This window comes from Heteronotia binoei, chromosome 17, assembly GCF_032191835.1.
Source record: "Heteronotia binoei isolate CCM8104 ecotype False Entrance Well chromosome 17, APGP_CSIRO_Hbin_v1, whole genome shotgun sequence".
NCBI classification, from domain to species: Eukaryota; Metazoa; Chordata; class Lepidosauria; order Squamata; family Gekkonidae; genus Heteronotia; species Heteronotia binoei.
Window position 1 is genome coordinate 3,934,144 of NC_083239.1, and position 21,400 is coordinate 3,955,543.

Here is a 21,400-nt window from a genome sequence, read left to right on the forward strand (position 1 = left end):
GTCAGCAAGACAAGTCAGGAATCTATTTGACTTTTCATTTTTAGCAGAGTTAGACCTCCAACAGATGTCCAGGTAATTGAAATCTCCCATGATCACTGAATCCCTTCTCTTGGAGAACTTTGCAATCTGCTGTAGAAGTATCTCATCCAAGTTCTCTGCTTGACTTGGTGGTCTATAGCAGACCCCCACAATAATATCACTGCTGTTTCTTACTCCTTTTATTTTTACTGAGAGACTCTCAACTGAGCTGCCATGCTCAGATTCACAGATTTCCTCACAAGTATATACCTCCTTCACATATACTACTACACCTCCGCCCTTTCTCATTTGCCTGTCCCTTTTAAATTAGTTGTACCCCTGAATCCTAATATTCCAGTTGTGAGTGTCATCCCACCAAGTTTCAGTAAGGTCTATTATATCATAGTCTCCTTCCTGTATTAGGACTTCCTCCTGTTTGTTTCCCATACTCTGTGCATTAGTGTAGAGACATTGGAATGCACATTTTAAGCATCCCAAGGGTTTAGTTTCCATACAAGCCTGCAAGTTAACATTACCTAGCGTATGCACCACACTTTGCAAATCTTTAATGTTCTTATCCCCAGTTTCTGGCATCATACGAGGCTTTGAATTATTGTCTCGCTCCCCCATACAATTTAGTTTAAAGCCCTCCTTATTAGGTTAGCAAGGCTGTTACCAAACACCCTTTTCCCTACCGCCGTAAGGTGCAAACCATCTCCCGATAGAAGACCACCATCTCGAAAGTGTAAGCCATGGTCCAGAAATCCGAAACTTTCCTGACGACACCATCGACATAGCCAGTCGTTTATTTGAAGTATTCTTCTTTCTCATCCTAAGCTACAGCCTTCAACAGGAAGCACTGACGAGAACACAACCTGTGCATGCAGCTCCTTCACCTTCTGACCCAGAGCCACATAGTCTTTTCTAATACGTTCAGAGCTATGACAGGCAGTATCATTTGTTCCAACGTGGATCAGCAAGAAAGGATAGTAATCCATGGGCTTGATAAGTCTTCCAATCCTTTCTGTCACATGCTGTGTGCATGCACCTAGCAGACAGCAGACTTCTCGGGATGACAAGTCCGGTCAGCACACTTTGGGCTCCACCCCTGTGAGCAAGGAGTCTCCAGTCATCACCACCTTCCTTTTCCTATACTGAGGAGCAGAAGCTCCGGGCTTCTTATCCACAGGATCCTGAGAAACTTTCTTCAAGCTTCATGGAGGCTGGGGAAGTAGCCCTTGTTCCAATGCTTCAGAATCAGTTACTGTGGGGAGATCCTGGAATGTATTGCTGAGCAGCAGGGGCTCAGAACATCTCCAGATTTTCTTTCTCCTTCGGGTTACATTTTTCCAGGAACTCTCCTCCTGTGTTGGGTTCTCTTCTAACTGCTGACATACCATTTCCTCTCCCTCCTCTTGTCCTTTTAAGAGTGCCTCATGCGTTTTGTGAAGAAAATCCTCACATTCCTTTATACACTGCAGTGTGGACAACACAAGTGAAAGGACTGCATATCAAAGAGATAAGAACGTTCAAAGCTACTCGAGTAATTCTCCTCACCCAGGCAAAACATAACACTGCTTTGGAGGAATCTAAACATCCCCTAGCCATATAGCCTGGCAATTAAGTAGTAAACACCACCATTCAGCTTCTAAGGGAATGATGTATTTAGGAGCTTGACATACTGCCTCCCCCTCAGGCGGACCCCCGGGGTTTCTGGGGAAATTGTTTATAAAATTGCTTGAATAACATCAGAGCTTTTACGTCCATTTCCACTATCCAGGCGTCATGTGATGGTGGGAAATATTTCCCAGCTAACCAAGTAATATAGTAACCCCCACTTCAGCTTAATGTCTAGGAGCTCTCCCACTTCATGATGGTTCTGATCCCTTACTGGGATGGGGTCCAGCACCTCGGGTCGCAGGTGCCACTTTGTCCCCCCAGGGTTCCTGCGAAGTAAACTGGAATGAAAAACGGGGTGAATTTTACCAAATATCTTAGGCAATTCTAATTCCTAAATTCTAAGTTTATCAAAGTTTGCCTTTCTGAAGTCCAACCTATAAGTCTGACTACGTATAGCTTTTCCCTTCCCTAAGACTGTAAATTCCAAAATCCCATGGTCACTACTGCCCAGGGTGCCCACTATTTCCACTTCTTTAATCAATTCTTCCTTGTTGGTGAGAATCCCTGTATCTTCTCCTCCAGCAGGGTAGGTAACTTACACTTGTTGCCAGTGTAATTCATGCTACTCTCAGGGAGAAATACAAACATCCCACAGTCTTTATATGTCACTGCCTCTGCTCCCTCACCAGCCATACTGCTGCAATCCATTTCAAAATTTCCTTTATCTTCACTTCTCTTTAAATCCCAACATCAACTGCCACTTGAAACTACTTATGGATAACTACCTGTCAAGCATGCGATTTTCAAAAGAACAAGTCAAGTGGATACAAACTACGTTTATTGCTAAATCGAGATGCTCTCCTGGTACAGGACCTTGAGAGTGATACTAGAAATACATTGATACATTTCTTTTAAAACATACTTCAAAGGGTTCCCAAAGGAGGGGGTAAGGAATGCCCGCCAACACATAAACTATCATAAATGTCTACACTCCCACAATGTTATCAGTGTCTTGTCCTTGCTTTCCCAGATGTTTTACACTCCCATGCAGGAATGTATGGGAAGGTGTTGATTCTTCGTTTTTCTTACTAGTTTCGTTTCTCACTATTCTACTTTACAAAGCAATAAAGCAAGAAGGGGGAGGGGAAAGAATAACAGAGCCAAACTACACCGGCCCTCCATGATGTTTCACAGACCAGCTTTATGGAGGGCCCTAAACCCACAGATTACCATTGAGTTTTACCATGCTTGACACTACCCACCTTTTTATAGAACCCCCAGGCAAGACCCCCAGGCTGAGAGTCACACGCCAAGAGCCTCTGGCAAGGATGAGCCTTGCAAATTAAAGGCTCAAGCCCCCACCCACCTCTGACTCAACAACCACAGCAACAGCAGAGGGTGGGGCCAGCAATTACCCCCAGGCAAACAAGCTCTCCTCACTCAGTAACAGCCACACAAGAAACACACAAAAGCAATCAGAAACCCCTCTCCAACAGGTACCAAGCACTCACACAGTTACCTCCCACAACAACCCTACGTAATGCTCCCCAGCAATTTTAGAAAAGCAAATCAAGTCTCACTTACCTTACCAGCAGCTCTGTTGTAGATCCAAACACCTTCTTCTACTGCAGCTGAGCCACTTCTGGCTCATTGGTACGATTCTCTTCTTTCACTGGATATTTAGATCCTCTGAGTGAGAGGCATGCTATGACTTCATCTACCTCTCAAGCCTCTAATCCCATTATGGTTTTTCCCACGTAATTCCTAAGTAGATGGTGGACCCCATTGAACTCTGGGAACCATACCTTTTTTCCTTTCACAAGAAACAGCTTTCCTTCTTGAGTTTATGTCCATGAGGCGGATGTCAAGCTACAATAGTCTCTATAATGATATCCTCTGCTCATTTCAAATAGATTCATTTATTAAGACCTAGAGATGCTTACAAGACAGGTAACTGAAAGAACTGAAGAACCAAAGTGCATACAGAGATATAAAAGGGGGTTTCACAGCCGTTACTATTTGCTGGGCACTCCTACCTTAAGGGTCAAATGTTACTACAATAAACAACACAAGAGAAAGGACTGCATATCAAAGAGATAAGAACGTTTGAAGCTACTCGAGTAATTCTCCTCACCCAGGCAAAACATAACACTGCTTTGGAGGAATCTAAACATCCCTTAGCCATATAGCCTGGCAATTAAGTAGTAAGCACCACCATTCAGCTTCTAAAGGAATGATGTATGTAGGAGCTTGACATACTGCCCCCCCTCAGGCGGACCCCCAGGTTTCTGGGGAAATTGTTTATAAAATTGCTTGATTAACATCAGAGTTTTTACAGCCGTTTCCACTATCCAGGCGTCATGAGATGGTGGGAAATATTTCCACCTAACCAAGTAATATGGTAACCCCTGCTTCAGCTTAGCATCTAGGATCTCTCCCACTTTGTGATGATTCTGATCCCCTACTGGGATGGGGTCCGACGCCTCGGGTCGGGGGTGCCACTTTGTCCCCCCAGGGTCCCTATGAAGTAAACTGGAATGAAAAACGGGGTGAATTTTACCAAACATCTTAGGCAATTCTAATTCCACAGTCACTTTGTTTATCACCCTTTTGATTTTAAAAGGCCCCACATATTTGTAAGCTAGTTTCCTGAAAGGTTGATGCAACGACAAGTTCTTGGTGGATAGAAACATGGTGTCACCCACTTTAAAGTCCCAGGTAGGAGAATGGTTCTTGTCATAGTGTTTTTTATAAGTCTCTTTAGCAGTGTCTAAATTCTTCTGTATTGCTGCCCAGGCTTCACTCCGTTTAGCCCACCATTGTTCAAAGGTGGAGGGAGAGTCTTCCCATCCACCCCACCCCCAGCAGGAGGGGAAACTCCTTGAAGGGAGTTACTTTTGTAGAACCCTGCATACTGTTATTGTACCCATACTCCACAAACGGCAGCAATTCCACCCAGTTTGATTGCTGATGGTTTATGAAGCACCGTAAATATTGCTCGAGCAGCGCATTTGTTCGCTCAGTCTAACCGTCCGTTTGGGGGCGGTAGGCTGAACTTAGTCCCTGCTCAATATTAGTCAATTTGCAAAACTCCCACCAGAAGTTGGCGACGAACTGAACCCCACAGTAACTAATTAATTTATCTGGAAATGAGTGGAGTTTCACCACATGATGGAAAAACAATTGTGCTAACTTCTTAGCTGTGGGTATCTTTGAACAAGGAATGAAATGGGCTTGTTTGGAGAAAGTGTCCACCACTACTAAGATCACCATCTTCCCCTGAGAGGGGGGTAACTCCACTATGAAATCCAAAGAGACTACCGACCAAGGTCGGCTAGCCATTTCTAGGGATTGTAGCAGTCCCCGAAGTTCCCACCCCCCTTCATTTAGCCATTACACAGATTGGACATGAAGCTATGTACTCAGAGACGTCCTTCTTCATAAATGGCCACCAAAATTGCCAATTTATTAAATGCAATGTTTTGACATATCCAAAATGCCCATCTGTCTTGTTGTCATGGCAACATTGCAAAAATCTCCTTGCGCAAGCTCTCTGGTACATACAGTTTCTCATCCTTGTACCACAACCGCCCTTCCCCTCAGCACACTTCCTTGGGCCAGCCCTTGCCTTCGGCGGCCTCCTTCAGTCTTTCTCCCCAATGATCCTCTGCTTGTAAACATAGTTTCTGAGACCTCGTAGTTACAGCCCCCCCCCCAGGTGGGAAGGAAAGATCAATGAGTCTATTACTTCTTTCTTTTGGCTATTGTGCTGCGGGAGTCGGGAGGGCGCATCTGCTAAGAAGTTGCGAGAATCAGGGATGTGCTTTAGTTTGAAGTCAAACTTGGCAAAGAAGCCCGCCCACCATATTGTTTGTCAGTTAATTTCCTTCAGCCTGTCAGGGCCTCTAAATTTTTGTGATCAGCCCATATTTCAAATGGAACTCTGGCCCCTTCCAACCAGGAGTGCCAAGTTTCTAGGGCGAACTTAACCGCAAACGCCTTTGTCCCATACCAACCAGTTCCGCTGTTCGGCAGAGAACTTATGGGAGATGTAGGCACAAGGTCTTAAGTCCCCCCCCCCCATCTATTTGCATCAGAATTCCCCCTACAGCCATGTCACTAGTGTCACATTGCATCACAAAAAGTTTTAGCTCATTGGGGTATACTAATACTGGTTCACTGGTGAATAGCCACTTTAATTTCTCAAAGGCTTTTTGACACTCATCAGTCCAAGTGAGTTTTGCTCCCGATTTTTCCGCATCGGTACTTTTCCCTTTGGTCTTTAGCAAGTCCATCAGTGGCTGCATGGTATGGATGAACCCCTGGATAAAATTAGGATAAAAGTTTGCAAATCTGATAAAAGATTGTAATTGTTTTCGCGTCTTGGGGGTTTGCCACTTGTACCTTGGCCGGGTCCATTGACAATCCCTTCCCCGACATCCGGTAGCCCAAGTAATGTAGTTCCGCTTTGTGGAACTCGCATTTTGAAGTTTAGCAGTTTGTGATCATAAAGCATTTTCAAGACTTCTCTCATTAGTTTCACGTGTCTGCATGTTATTTGAATAAATAATAATGTCATTCAGGTAGACTACCACTCCTTTGTACAAATATTTTCTGAGCACCTTATTAATGAAGTCCATAAAGACCACGGGGGCTCCTTGTAATCCGGACGGCATTACCAAGTACTCAAATTGACCGAGGGGGGTGTTGAATGCCATCTTCCATTCATCTCCCTCTTTTATGCGTACTCGGAAGTAGGCATCCCTCAAATCTAATTTGGTGAAGATTTTCCCTTGTGACACTGTGTTCAGTAAGTCTTCTATGAGCGGAATCCGTTAGGCGTTTGATGCCAAGATCATGTTAATCCCCCTAAAGTCAGTGCAGCCCCCCGTCCTTTTTCTTGGGAAACAATACTGGCACGGCGTGCAGGGCTGTGGCTGCACGGATGAATCCCCTGGCTAAATTCTTATCCAAAAATTTCCAAAGTTCCGTTTTCTCTCCTCATCCCATTGGGTATATTTTGGCTCTAGGTAGACTTTACCCAGGGATCAGCTGTATGGTGCAATTGTGTCTCGGTGGGGAGGTAGTTTATTAGCGTCTTTCTTGCTAAAGACCGCTTTGAGATCCCTGTACTCTTTGGGTATGGATCTCACTTCTTCTATACTTAAGCACAATTTCTCATTTACCGGAGGTTGCTCTGGGCCCCAGTCGCTTCTCCACTTATGGCTATCGCAAGCTGGGTCCTTAAAGTCTATGATCTGGTCTCCCCACCTAATGTTTGGTTCATGTTTGGCTAGCCAACCTACTCCTAACACCAGATTAAATGAGGGGGCTATTACAAAAATCTCTGTATCCCAGTGGTCCTCTATTCCCACTGGCACCAACTGGGTTTGCTCAGTGCAGGGTCCCCCTTTCATTATCGTCCCATCCATCTGCTCGAACTGGATGGAGTGGTGTAGAGGGCTTTTGGCTAGTCCTAGCACCTCTACCATTTTTGGGGTAATTATGTCCCTGGTACATGCCGAGTCCAGCAAAGCCCTTACATGCATGAAGCGTTTCTGGGCAGGGTTCAATAAAGTTAGTGGGATGAAAAACAAAGTCCCCGTAATTCTCACCCTCAGGGGCGCCGTTCGATCTCCAACCTGCTGTTCGACGCCGCTCAGTGCAGGTCGTTCCCGTTTCCCGACAGTCCTTTTTCCCAGGATTCTTTGCCGGATTCCAGCACTACTATAGCTTCCTTGTCTTGCGGGGTAGCCATGGCAGTGCTGCCCTGTCCTGACTCCTTCAAGCGGCTTTCTGCCTTCTTAGGCTTGGGTGCGCTGGCCTTTGGAGTAAGGGGGGGCCTCGAGGTCATTCGGGACACTCATTAGCCATGTGGTTTGCATCCCCACACCAGAAGCAATGTCATGACCCTACAGGTTTAGGTGGCGCCCCACCGGGCCCCAGCTTCTTCCCTTCCGGTTTTGCCCCAGACTGAGACTCACATCTTCCCTTACTCCTTTGCTGCTGTTGACATTGGAGAGCGACCATTTGATTTTGGTTTGGAGCATATATTGACATGAAGGTGAATTTTTTCCCTTCAATAGTCCCTTTTAGAAACAAATATCTTCCTCATGGGTCAATGACAGTTGCTTCCTCTATAAAATGCATTTCTTTAGCAAGCAAAATGGCAACTCCCCTTGCCTGAGAGGAGCCCGGAACTTGGAATTGCAAAGGATATAATGGAGTTTTTAAAACAGAGCAAGTATTATTATGAAGATGGGATTCCTGTATAAATAAAATGTGTGGATGGATATATTTAACGTATTGAAGCACCCTTTTTTTAAGATTGTTAAGTCCATGGATATTAACAGAGCATGCTGAAATAAACCCAGACATGTCTTAAAGAAATTTGCAAGAAAGAGCTAAATTCAGCAATAGATGAAATATAAATGATACAACAGAGAAAAGAAAACAAGAAAAGATTTTTTTAAAATCTGTGGAAAACCCACTACTGAGCACAGTGGATAAAATTTTATTGCTTCTTATTTCAGGTTCAGATCATATCAGACATTAAGTAACTTAAAATAAGATTAAGAATAAATAAGCTGCTAACAACAGTTATTAACTAGGAATTATAAATAATATTGTCTCTAGTAAAATTAACTAAAAAGATACCAAGGTGCACTAAAATAGTAAAATAAATATACAAATAACTATGTATCTATGTATGTATCTGGTTAATTTGGAGGCCACCCACACACATCACAAGTGATGTGCTCACTCCAGTTGAACAAAAAAATGCAGGTTTTGGTTGTAGATGCTGAATGAATAGACAAAATACATAATAAATAAACCAGAGGGAGTGGGAAGCTAGTGCAGTGGGCAGGCATGCAAATCTGAAGACAAGCTTAAGGTTTGACTGCTTGGATTACCCAGAGTAAACTGTCAGCGCAGAACGGGCCATAGATTCCATAAATGGTTTCGCTTACTAACCAGAGGACAGAATCACCCATGTATCACAGGCAGTGAACAGGGCTGTCTCCTGATGGTCTAAAAACCATTCAAAGGTTAAACTGGTTCAGGCCCATATCCAGAAAATTTTTGGTGGAGGGGCCCAGGAGCTGAAAAAATTTGTGTGGGGGGGGGCGCAGCTGTTGTTCTCGCTCTCCTGCTTTCTGTCTCTCTGCCACTGTCTCACTGTCCCCCCCTCTCTCTCTGCCGCTCTCTCACTCTGCCCCCACCCCGTCTTTTCTGCTACGGTTCTCTCTTGTGCGTTCGGCCGCTTTCTTACTCTGTCCCAGACTTTAATAGACAGACACTTCAAGTACTCAGAGTGGATCTTTCATTTCTAAAATTAAATAAAGAACAAAGTGCTGCTCTTCCATACAAGCCTCACTTTCCTTCTCGAAGATGATTCAGCATTCTGTGTCAACCAGGATATCATAACCAGGATATCACTGTCAAGAGTCACTACATTTTGTTCCTCTTGCCACATGTATCCAAAAATACAATACTATGCTTGTGCTATCTATGCTGCTTTGATGTAGTCTGTTGCTTGCTGCTTATCTGAAGGGAGGATGGTATGTCTGGGAGCTGGGTAGTTGCTATGTAATCGAGAACGGGAGGAGATGCAACCCGGGAACTGATAACGACACCTGTGGTGATGAGAGCTTAATAGAAACCCCACACAAAACCCCCGCTTTAGTATGGCATGCTTTGGTTGAATTATAACGACCAGGGCAAAGGTTTATAAGTTGGAGGCACTGGCGGGAAGGTCAGTTCCGACAACACGTGTGTATGCTCATGAAGCTGAAATAAAGATCTTGAACTCCACTTATCTTTTCCTTGGCTCTGGCTCTGGGTCTTTTCCTTCGCTTTTGTCGTAACTGACTATTACCCTGGCCTAGCCTAATCCCATACTCACGATGGCTGGTGAACAGGACCAGGCTACAGGGATTACCAAACCAGATGGGGAGGAAGAACCAAAACCCGAAGGCCACAGGTCACCCCGGTCACTGTGACGATGTGCAGAAAGGACTGGGGCTCCATGGATTTTCGGGAGAGTACTATCGGAGATCTGAAAGAGGACCCCCTGCAATACCACCAGCTCTCAGGGCTGCAACGCTCCTACCACCCTTGGGAATTCCAGGGCGACGAGAGTCGAGGAGAGGACTCTTGATCTACTGGGTCCAGGGATGCGACCGTGGAGTGGATGCCAGAAGTCTTAGCCACCCAAAGCGACCAACTCCATCAGGAGATGCAAGCCATGCACACCTTCATGATTCAAGAGATGCAGAACCTCGCCCGGCAAGTGTGGTTGATGGGGGAGCGAATCGCAGCTGCCCCCCCCACAACCAGTCCCAGAGGGAGGCGAAAGACCACTGATTCCTGCTGGGGGGAGCCCCCGCAGGAGGTGACCCACCCGCGGGGAGCAACCCAGTACCCCAACCTCAACCTGGGCCAGAGGAGCTAGTGCCGGTACCGGGGGGGGGCAAGTGAGTGAGGCAAGGTTCGACGGAAACCCATCTGAAGTGGCCTATTTCATCATTACAATGCGGAGGGCACCTCAGCGTCTGGGCCCACAACCTCAACAATAAACAAGTGTGGTGGGCGAGGCTGTTCTGGCAGTTCATTTTCAAGCTAGGGCACATCGTCGGAAAACTGAACTTTTTGGTGGATGCCTTGTCCCGCCTCCCTCAAGACGACAGCAACTACATGTGTGCAAAGCCGGAAGAGGGGGGAGCCCCCTGACAGGTTTCTAGGAGAACTGAAACAAGCTTTCCGCAACAATCCCCCAGAGGAGGATTCACATTTGGTGAAGGTGGGAGACAGGCTTTGGCGCCGAGGGGAGAAACTCTATGTACCCCCCCATTACGTAAACGAGTGATCCAAAGAGCGCATGATTCCAAGTTGGCAGGGGGATTTCGGGTTTGTAAAGGCAGTGCATTTGATTAAAAGACAATTTGATTCAAAGACAGGGCTGCGGAAGGATATAGGAGAATATACAGCAGGATGCCCCACCTGTATCATGGCAAAAAAGGGGGGGGGTTTATCGCCGGGACACTTACAACCTCTCCCCCTGCTTCGCGGCCTTGGGAATGTATATCCATAGATTTTATAACTGATTTGCCTCCTTCGATGGGGAAAACCGTGATCTGGGTCGTTGTGGACACTTTTTCTAAACAGGCCCACTTTGTACCTTGCAAACAACTCCTCACGGCCAAGCAACTGGCCCAATTGTTTATCCAGCACATCTTTTCGGCTACATGCTTTTCCTGCTAAGATGGTCTCCGACCGCAGCCCACAATTCGTTGCCAAATTTTGGTCGCATCTGTGTGAACTGGCAGGGATGGAGCAAGGGCTCAGTTCCGCCTACCACCCACAGATGGATGGACAAATGGAATGCACCAACGCAGTGCTCAAGCAGTTCTTACGCTGCTGTACGTCCTTCCAGCAAGACAACTGGGTGGGCCTGCTGCCCTTCGCAGTGTATGCTTACAACAACAGTGTGCATAGCGCCACCAAAGTGAGCCCCTTCCAAGCGGTATATGGATATGAGAGCAAACCATTCCCTGAACTCGCCCCCCCCCCTTCGTCAGCCCCCACAGACTTTACGGAATGGTAGCAAGGGATAGCAGGGGGTTGGGCAGTTATCATCAAACAACTACAGAGGGTGCAAGAAGCCTATAAGACCCAGTATGATAAAAAAAAAAAACACTCTGAACTTTGGAACTTAGTGGGGGACAAGGTGTACATTTCAACCAAACACTTTCCTAAGGCACAGAACTGTAAAAAATTAGGGATGAAGTACTTGGGACCTTTCCCAATCAAAAGAATTATAAATAAGGTAACTGTTGAGCTGGAACTTCCAAAAAACCTTAAACATGTCCACCCTTGTTTCCATGCCAGCTACTTGAAGAAAGATCCTGGACCCTCGCATTGGCACCCCCAGATGGAACCACCCCCCCCAACTTTGGTTCGTGGTCAGATTCATCGTGAAGTGCAGGAAATTCTCGATGCCAAGATTAAAAGTGGTGAACTGTTTTATCTTATCAAATGGACTCATTTCCCATTAAGTCAAGCTGAATGGGTCAGCTCCAAAGATACAAACTGTAAAACTTTAATTAAAGAATTTTACAGCAAACATCCCAATAAGCCTAGGGGAAGGGGACCTTAGGGGGGGGCAGAATGCCAAGAGTCACTCCATTTTGTTCCTCTTGCCATATGTATCCAAATATACAATACTATGCTTGTGCTAGCTATGTAAGTTGTTGCTATGTAACCGAGAATGGGAGGAGATGCAACTCGGGAACTGATAACGACACCCGTGGTGATGAGAGCGTAATAGAAACCTCGCGCAAAACCCCCGCTTTAACTTGGCACACTTTGGCTTGAATTATAACGGCCATGGCAAAGGTTTATAAGTTGGAGGGACTGGCAGGAAGGTCAGTTCCGACAATGCGTGTGTATGCCCATAATAAAGATCTTGAAATAAAGATCTTGAACTCCACTTGTCTTTTCCTTGGCTCTGTGTCTGACAATCACCTTATCAAAGGGCAAGAAAGAAAAAGCCTTACATATTTTGGATGTTAAATGTGCTGTTTTGTTTTATTTACATAGAATGCTTAAGTTCAGAAAGGACAAACATTTCTTTGTGGTGTTTCAGGGCCTCAGGAAGGAAGAGTTTCTCCACAGTCAATCTTTAAATGCACTGTGTTCCTTATTAGTGAATGCTATAAGTCTACTGGTGTCCTTTGTCCTCTCCAAGGACCAAGAGGTCTCAGGGTTTCTCCTCAACTTTCCAGTCAGGAATTCCTCTGACAGACATTTGCAAGGCTGCCACCTGGTCCACTGTCTTGACATTTGTAAAACACTGAGCAGTTGATGTGGATTCCAGAAGTGACTCATGAGAAGGAAGAGTAGTCCTACAGAGTCTATTGAATGTCAGCTCACTAGCCGTCCATGTTGGACTGCACAGAAGCCACAATGGCGAAAACAGGGTTGTCCATCAAGTGGTTTTCTGGGCACAACCTCCCTCACCTTGGATGAGCCAGGTGCTGCCTCCCTCATGTCTTGAAGGACTTAAGCAAGCCAGGAGCTATCCAACTGTCTCAGGGCTGTCCAGTTTGGGTAGAAGGCCATTGTCCCATTGGGAAGCCAATCCACCCCTAGAATCATAGAGTTGGAAGGGATCTCCAGGGTCATCTAGTCCGACCCCCTGCACAATGCAGGCAACTTACAAACACCTCCCCCTAAATTCACAGGATCTTCATCGCTGTCAGATGGCCACCTAGCCTCTGTTTAAAGACCTCCGAGGAAGGAGAGCCCACCACCTCCTGAGGAAGCCTGTTCCACTGAGGAACCGCTCTAAACTCACAAATCCCTCCCCTTACATTCACAGGATCTCCATTGCTGTCAGATGGCCATCTAGCCTCTGTTGAAAAACCTCCAAGGAAGGAGAGCCCACCACCTCCCGAGGAAGCCTGTTCCATTGAGGAACCGCTCTAACAGTCAGGAAGTTCTTCCTAATGTTAAGCCGGAAACTCTTTTGATTTAATTTCAACCCATTGGTTCTGGTCCTACCTAGTGGGGCCACAGAAAATAATTCCACTCCATCCTCTATATGACAGCCCTTCAAGTACTTGAAGATGGTGATCATATCACCTCAGCCGCCTCCCCTCCAGGCTCTCCCTGTTTGTCCCAGTTCACCCCCCTCCCTTTTTTGTTATCAGACCTTTTCAAACGTGGATATAATGCAGCCTAAACAGAATAAATAAATAAATAGAATAAATTTATTCCAATAGTTCGACTATTGTCGGTATCAAAGAAAAAAAAAATAGAATATTTGATAAAAGTCTTTTGGCACCTTTGTCAGCAGGATTCAAGTTTCAATGCACTAGATCACTTTTAAATCAGTTGCATGTGGTTGATCCTCAGCAGAGTGACATATATGAGACCAAAGTTTGAGGCCAGTAATACCCTTAAGCAGGGGTCATTTCATAGCAAAAGAGGTGCCAGAGCTCATTAGCACCACTAATTTGCATATGCCACATGCCCCTGACATCATTGGAAGGTGGACTAAATTCTATCACCTCAGCATCTGCCTTAAAATGCTTCTTGAATTATAACTTGTCATAATAAAACCTTACTCCCATCATACTTTTTAAATTACTTTCTCCTATGTGGCCACAGTGGCTTGATGAAGATTTCCATCTGTCTGCTTTGGTTTAGGTTCTTTTACTTTTTTTGTGTATGTGTGGGGGAAAAAACATTAGCAAGCTTGTCAAATCTTAGAGTTCAGCAAAGTTCTCACGGGGGGGGGGGGGTTGAACAACAGAGCCCAGAAACAAGTATTTGGGGCAGGGGGGGGGGGGTAAGGGAAAAAGAGCAAAATAAAATTTCGAGGTTCCAGAGCTCCACTCCTGTGAGCTCCTGGCCAAAATGAGGCCTGCCTTCAAGACTAACACTGTTGGTGTTAACAGCCAGACTGCAAGTGGCAAGTAACTAGAATTTAAAAAAAAAAAATGCACTGATAATTACAATATGGGAAATCTTGACAATAGATAATATTTCAGTATAAATGTATCCAGGTCTGGCTTCAGGGTACCTGGCACCTGAGGTGAGGCCCCACCCTGCTGTCCCCACTACCCGTACCCTTCCTCCCCAGCAAGGGCGAGCAGCATGGCACAGCTCCTACACCTCAGAGTGTGTGCACCACCTGGCCACCATTGCTCCATCAACCAGGTGTGCTTCCAGAATATGAGTGACGGCAACCAGGCAGCACACGCCCTCCAAGGTACAGGAGTTGCACTGTGCTTCCATGCTAGCCTATTTCCTTTGCCAAAGAAGTGAGGGTGGGGGGACAGCCCAAATCGGCGCCCCCCCAGGTCATGCCCTAGGACAGTTATGGAGAACAGTCTCAGTTGGTATAGGCACACCATTACCTTCCTCACCTAGGCAAAAAGTGCTCAACCTCAGTATTTATACTAAGTCTGAGTCCCCTCCCTTGCAGTGATGCTTCATATAAAAGTTCTAAGATCATTGAACTGATTTGCCCCCACTATTTGAAAACATGAGAAGTTCAGTTTTACTAAACGGACTTAACATTTGTATGAGGGGTAGGCCCAAGAGGCTCGTTTATGAGACCCTTTTTTATGTAGTGTTGCAAGAAAAAAAAAATGGAATGTCTGAGAATAGTTTTCCATGAAATTTTAGTTCTCAGTGGAAGTACCTGAATTTCATTTTCTTTCTGGAAAATATGCACCTTGATTAATATTGTTTATACTGTATGTCCTGTGTAAGACTGGCAAACTATATGCATTGTTTGTATCTGATTTTGAAAACTGAGAATGATTTTCTCACTGCCCCAATTATTTTTGGCCTAACAATGCGTAGCTAATTAACAGGCTTCTAAGTGATAAACTGAACTGTTTATTTGAACAGATCTGTATGTGAAGCTGTATGTTGTCAACCTAACTACTCAGAAGAGAGTGATGAAGAAGAAAACAAGAGTGTGCAGGCATGACAGAGAACCTTCGTTCAACGAAACATTTAGATTCAGTTTGAATCCTAGCGGGCATTCTCTCCAGGTAATCTTCCATTTTCATGATTATATTTTCTGCTATTGATCTGCTGTTATTTTAGATGCTTCCACTAAGTTGCTTAATAACAAACCGCATGTCTTTGATGGCCAGACTAGACATTATCAGAAGGCAACAGAAGTTACTTCAAGTCCAACTGTAGCCTGTGCCCAGTGGGTTGGAAGGCAATACCTTTAATGAACTTTTGGAGAGCGCCTGGGGTTCAGTCATAGAATATCTGATTCTGTTCCTTGGCACCTCCAGTTAAAAGGATAGTAAGCTGCTGCCAGCCCAACTGACCTTAATAGACCAGTGATCTGGCACAACTACATGTGTTTGTGCTTTGCCGTTGACTAAGGCTGTTTCTGCATTCATATTTTCCCTGCCATTTCTCCATACCTGATCCAGTTCTCCTTTACTCCGGATTCACTGCTTGTGATTCTGCATCTTGTGCCTGCCCCCTTTTTTCTCTGGTTTATTTTTTGTGCACTGTATTAATGCATCCTACATCTACAACCAAAACCCACATTTTTTGCTTAACTGTGGTTAACGTCACTTGTGACCAGTTGCCACCAACTTTAATGAGTGCGTGTGCAAGGGATGGGGCACACCACACCCTCCCTTTTCTCTCCTCTCCTCCTGGCTTGGGAGGGGCGGCATCCCAAGGATTTTTAAAGTTTTAAACCAAAGAGGTGCCATTTTAATGCTAGGCTTCTGGAGATTGCCAAAATCCACTGCGCCCCCCCCCCCCCCATTTTATCTACTGAAGCATTACATGGAGAAATGTTTCAAACTTTCCCATCTCAGTGTCAATCGCAGTGCTGCTGATCACACCCACCCACACAAACCTTTATTTTGTTTGTTTGTCCATCTCCATTCCACCCCTCACACCTTCCATTTAAATCCTCTCTGTTCAGTTCTTCGACTGAAACTTCCACAGGGAAATGGCCACTGGCTTGGCCAAGCCAACACGCATTTGGGAGGAAGGGGCAGGAAGAGAGGCATTTTCAGTGGTTTAATTGTACCTGACATTTCACAGGTCAGGGTGGATGAAATCCACCTCCTCCCAAATGAACGTCAGGTGCAATAAAACCGCTTAAAAAGCCTTTCTCCCAAGAATAGAGCAGCAGAAGCATGACCTTGAAAACTAAAACTGCAGAGAGAAATGTTTTAGCAACAGAATCTGAACAAACATGGCTTATATCGGCATCCAGAGCACACTAAAACTTCCCCTTTATTCCTTGCTCCCCCACTCACTTCTGCTCATCTTCACTGAGCTACTCCAGGCATAGGCAACCCACAAAGGGGCACAAACGCAGAGATCAGCTGGTCTGTCATTCAGTTTGTGCTTCAGTGGCAGTGGCTGCTATGGCAGTGTTATTTTAAAACAATTTATTATACTGTAACATATTGTAATACATTATCATTTGCTATTAAAAAATTAATACATATACATTACATTTTCTCCATCCCTCCGCCCTTTTGGTGACCCCCAGCAGTGTATTTTATTTAATTTGTTAAAAAGGTAAAAAAATTTCTACTAAAGAATCTTACTTCATAGAAAAAACATCAAAAAGAAAAAAAAACATTAGGTTATAATTATAATCCATCTTCGTAGTAGTCTTTAAGTCATTAACAAAAAGAATGAAAAAGATATATTCCAATAATCTCGCTTTTTTACTATAATCCATATAAAATTTCTTTAGATATTAACCATTGTAAAAAATCGCCAAATATCCTTTAACATTCCATTGTTTTTCAACATACTTTTGGAACTTTGCCCACTCATTTTTAAACTTCTCTAAATCTTGTTCTTTTAAGATTCTTGTAAGCATGTCCATTTCACTCCAATGCATAACTTTCAAAATCCACTCCCACATTTCTGGTATTTTGTCTTGTTTCCACATCTGTGCATATAATGTCCATGCAGCTGAAAGCATATACCAAATTATCATTCTATCTTGTTTTAAAAATGTTTCCATTTGTAATCCCAACAAAAAAAATGTCTGAATGTGAAGGATCCTTTTAGCCATTGATGGACCTATCCTCTTTCAATAATTGTTCTAATCCCCTTTAAAACTATGATCACGGTTTTCAAGGGCATCCTCTGGAATTGAGTAAAGAAGTATTTGTATGGTGAAAAGGAAGGCAAATTATCCCCCCACCCGAAAAAAGGATTGATCAATATTTCTGAAGACAGATTGAAAGAAAATGAGGTGAAAAACATGGAGGGAAAATCTGTAGCCCAAAATGGATTGAGTTCTGTCTGGACAAAATGCTATTTTTATTTATTTTGAAATCTCTGCTTTTCATTTCTCTCACCAATCAAGGCGTAAGCATCTTAACAAGTCACATTGGACATGATATTAGAGTACAAACCATGCGCTGAAGACTAGAAAGATCTCTGTCCTTTTTCCAAGCAGATTCTAGTGGCACAAGAACGGGGGAGAATGGAGCTGTCTTCCTCTGGCCTGGTTGGAAACACTCCACACCCCACCCTCGTGGCAGATGTATGGACCAGAAAGAAAAGGCTCTGTAAGGCAGGGCCATCTTAACAGCATTATGGGCCCCAGGCAAAGCAGTGTACTGGGCCCCTACGACTACTCCTCACAGGAATTAAAATGTAAATGGTCGATAAAATTCAATATATATTTATTTTATTGGCTCTTCCAACAAAATCGGCGTTGAAACGTTAAAAACGTGCCGTGCGGCGACAACTAATCAACATGCTAAACGTTTGAACAATACAGGAGGCTTGAAAAACAAATAAAAAGCTTATCCGTTCATATAGTCACAAACTATCAATACCTGGTTATTGGTACTGCATCGTACACAGATAAGTATGGGGCCCCTATGCTCGTGGGGCCCGTCAGCCCCATGCATTAAGACAGCCCTGCTGTAAGGTGCCATTTGCTTTTGTCTCCCTTAAAATGGAGGCGAGGATAGACTGCTGGTACTTTGCACGTGCTTGCTTGCAGTGTATCAAAGCGAATAAAATTATTGGGTTAAAAAGAAGGCCTGCATTTGACATGGATGAAGTTATTCATTTGTGAAATAAAGGCACTCTTTGCCATGTCTCTGAAAAAGAAAGGGGTGAGGATGCTAACAGACCAGATAGGATAATAGCTGTCCAGAGGTTCTCACCTTAGCAACTTGTGTGTATCATATGTAGCATGAGGCAGAATTGTCAAAAAAGAGTTAGGTTCAGAGTCGGTGATGACCTGCAAGTTACCAAGTAAGCTCTGTGGTTTCCCAGTCTGAAACTAGTACTCTAACTGCTAAGTTACACAGGCTGTTTTTTTGTGTGTCCTGACCTTTGTAACCCATCTATTGTATTTTTTTTGTGTGTGTTTCTAGGTTCTCCTTGTTTCCAATGGAGGGAAGTTTATGAAAAAGACTTTAATTGGTGAGGCATATATCTGGCTTGACAAAGTGGACCTCAGGAAAAGAACAGTAAACTGGCACAAACTTTTGGTCAGCTCAACACAGGCACATTGAGCAAATGCATCTTCTTGGGGCAGCTAGGTTTTTGAAATGTGTCCGTACATGTGGTTCCAAGACTCTAGTTTGATATTGTGTTTAGCTAAGTTTTCATAATATTAAGGAGGAAGAACAGGTTTCTATGAGGGCTAATTAGTTGTTCTGCTGTATTTAATTTTTTTTTTTTTAAAGCAAAGGAAAAAAAATCCACCACCTTGGACCCAGAAGTCAAAATGACTATGCTTGAAAAGAGCTTTGGATGTTGGCATCTTTGTGGCTACGAAGAGAAAGCATTTGAAGGAAGGTGGTTAATGCAGACCGCGTATGAATCTCTGCATAGAAGAAAACAGTCTGTGTCTTGGTGTGATATAAAGGGAGCAAAAGCACCTAAGCCTTTCCCATTCTCAACAGACAGAAAAATCATCCATGTTCTTCTCTTCAGGCTATCTGGCAACTTGGCTATAGTGAGATGGCACTCCAGGAAGCAATGTGCAAAATACTTTCTTTGATATGGTTACATGATTTTATTTCTTATCATTAGTTGTATGCAATGGAGAGTGAGTTCAGAATGATCCCTGTATTAGAACTGTGAAGTTACCTAGCTGAAATGTGACATAAAAAGCGCATAAGTTATTGTAATTGTGCAGGAGAATGACTTGGAAAAGAGACTGATGATATTGCAGTCTACCTTCCTGAGTTGGTAGTTTATAATAATATGATTGATTCTACAGGCTTTTGAGTGCTGGAATGAATATCACTGCTTCAACTATCTTTCTTGCCTTTGCGAACTTGAAGAGGAGTTTCAAAATATTGATAATGATGTAGTCCCAGCACTAAATCACCCTACCTCCTGGAATTCTCAGCACTTACCCGGCAATGCAGGGTACCATTTTGTTCTGAAATGGTGTTTCCTCTAAAATGACGTTCTTAGGGCAACAGATTCTGCACCATAAGACCAAATCTTGCATCTAAGAGGATGAGTCCAGAAAGTTCTTAAAACAAATATTGTTCATGCCCCGTACAGTATTGATTGGCTTTTTAGTTTTCTCTCAAGAAACAGACCTATCAGGCAGAAACAACAGATTTGTGCAACCAAGTACCCAAGAACAGTCCAATTTTATTTTAAATAAGAAAGTGTTCACCTGTAATACTTCTTTTCATAACAGAGAAGATCCAAAATCAAACGAAACGCTCAAAAGCGACATGAAATTAGATTGACGGTTTCAATTCAAATTTTAAAACTTTAGCAGGAGGAAAATACCTCAGTTCTAGAAAATATATCCCTAAAAGTGCACTGAAATACAATGTTTCAAAAAATAAAAAAAAGACCAATTGAATATAGAGTGCATTATTTTTATAGTATCTATTTGGCTGAGGCTTTCACTCAGGATTCATTCATCCATTCCCTAGCAGTGATTTGAATTTCAGTCCTCCCCTCAACACAAAAGGTACTGTGCCATGTTGAAATTATCTTCTGCATCATAACTGCATTCACATTACTGAAAACTAAGGTGAAAGAAGAGATGTGTTATTAGATCTGTACTTTTCACAAACATCTAAGTTCAATTAGCGAACAAGTTAAAATACAGTGTTCAAATGCAACTTTTGTTCCTGCTTTAAAATGATGCTCTTAGATCCTATTATCTTGGAGCGCCTGGATCTTATTGCCATGGAGACTTCCACTAGCAGCAAAAACTTGTGGAAGACTTACAAGGAAGCTGTAATTACAAGGAAGCTGTTTACCATCCCTTAATCCATCTCCAACACAGAGAATAAAGAGTAGGGTAAAGCATTCGGTTACAAGCAATGACAGCTTCATATTAGAATTGCCATGGTTTTCCACAGCTCTTTGTGGTCTCTACCTCAGAAACTGCCTTCCTTAGTCAATGGCTAGAGGCCTTGCTTACAAGATTGACATAAAACAGCCAGTTTAAATTGTGGCTAAATTCTATGACCCATGCTCCTTGTATGTGGGATAGTAGCTGTTAGGGGAAGTGGTTTCTGTGGGCACTGACTTGTTCTACAACCTACGCTAAAAAAAAAAATGTGCGCTCCACATGTGCAGCTCATTGCTGAAACTAGCTGATGCCTTCAAGCTTCTTTTTGACCAGATGACTTGAATTGTGCTGGAATCATTCTATGCAACAATGAATCATATTAAATGTAGTTCTTGTAATGAATGAAGATGGCAAAATCCTGACTTTTGAAAAGAGAAATAAACTCGCACAGAGTCTTGGGAGTATCTTAACAAATGTATAGCTATTTCTCCATTTTTAAAAGTTTTTTCGTTTAGTTCTTTTTAAAATCTCCTGAGTGGAGCTTTTTATATGACAGAAGTGCTTAGATGGGACAAGACTCTAAACTTGGAAAGAATCCAAAGTTCTTTAAAAAAAAAGATTCTTCTTACTTTTAAAATAAGATTGTGGCTGATACAAGCTTAGCTACATGTCCACGGAGTTGGAAATATGCTTGAAATGTGAGCTTAAGCACAGTCTTTGTGTGTATGGAAAAATGAGAGGGGTCATTTCTCTAATTTCTCTTCTGTATTCCACGGAGCAGTAGCCAGATATTGCTGTTATTTTTCTTGAGCCAAACTACATGTTTCTGTAATGAATGTAGTTGAGCTAGTTACTATTTATTTAAAGGGACAGTATCCAGGAGAAAAATAAATTCTGTTTCTTTGTTTACTGAACCTCATTCTAAACTTCATTGTTGTAGTG

General features: G+C 43.5%; 1 protein-coding gene across 1 annotated transcript in view; it reads left to right on the forward strand.

Annotated features, from left to right (window-relative positions):
• The window catches only part of PCLO (piccolo presynaptic cytomatrix protein), a 346,649-nt gene extending 327,794 nt beyond the window's left edge, over positions 1 to 18,855 (forward strand). Inside the window, exons 24-25 of the mRNA XM_060258536.1 lie at positions 15,064 to 15,209; positions 18,558 to 18,855. Of these exons, the coding sequence (XP_060114519.1) occupies positions 15,064 to 15,209; positions 18,558 to 18,698 (287 nt within the window). The 3' untranslated portion in view covers positions 18,699 to 18,855. The remainder of the gene's footprint in view (positions 1 to 15,063; positions 15,210 to 18,557) is intronic.
• The last annotated feature ends 2,545 nt before the right edge of the window (positions 18,856 to 21,400 follow it).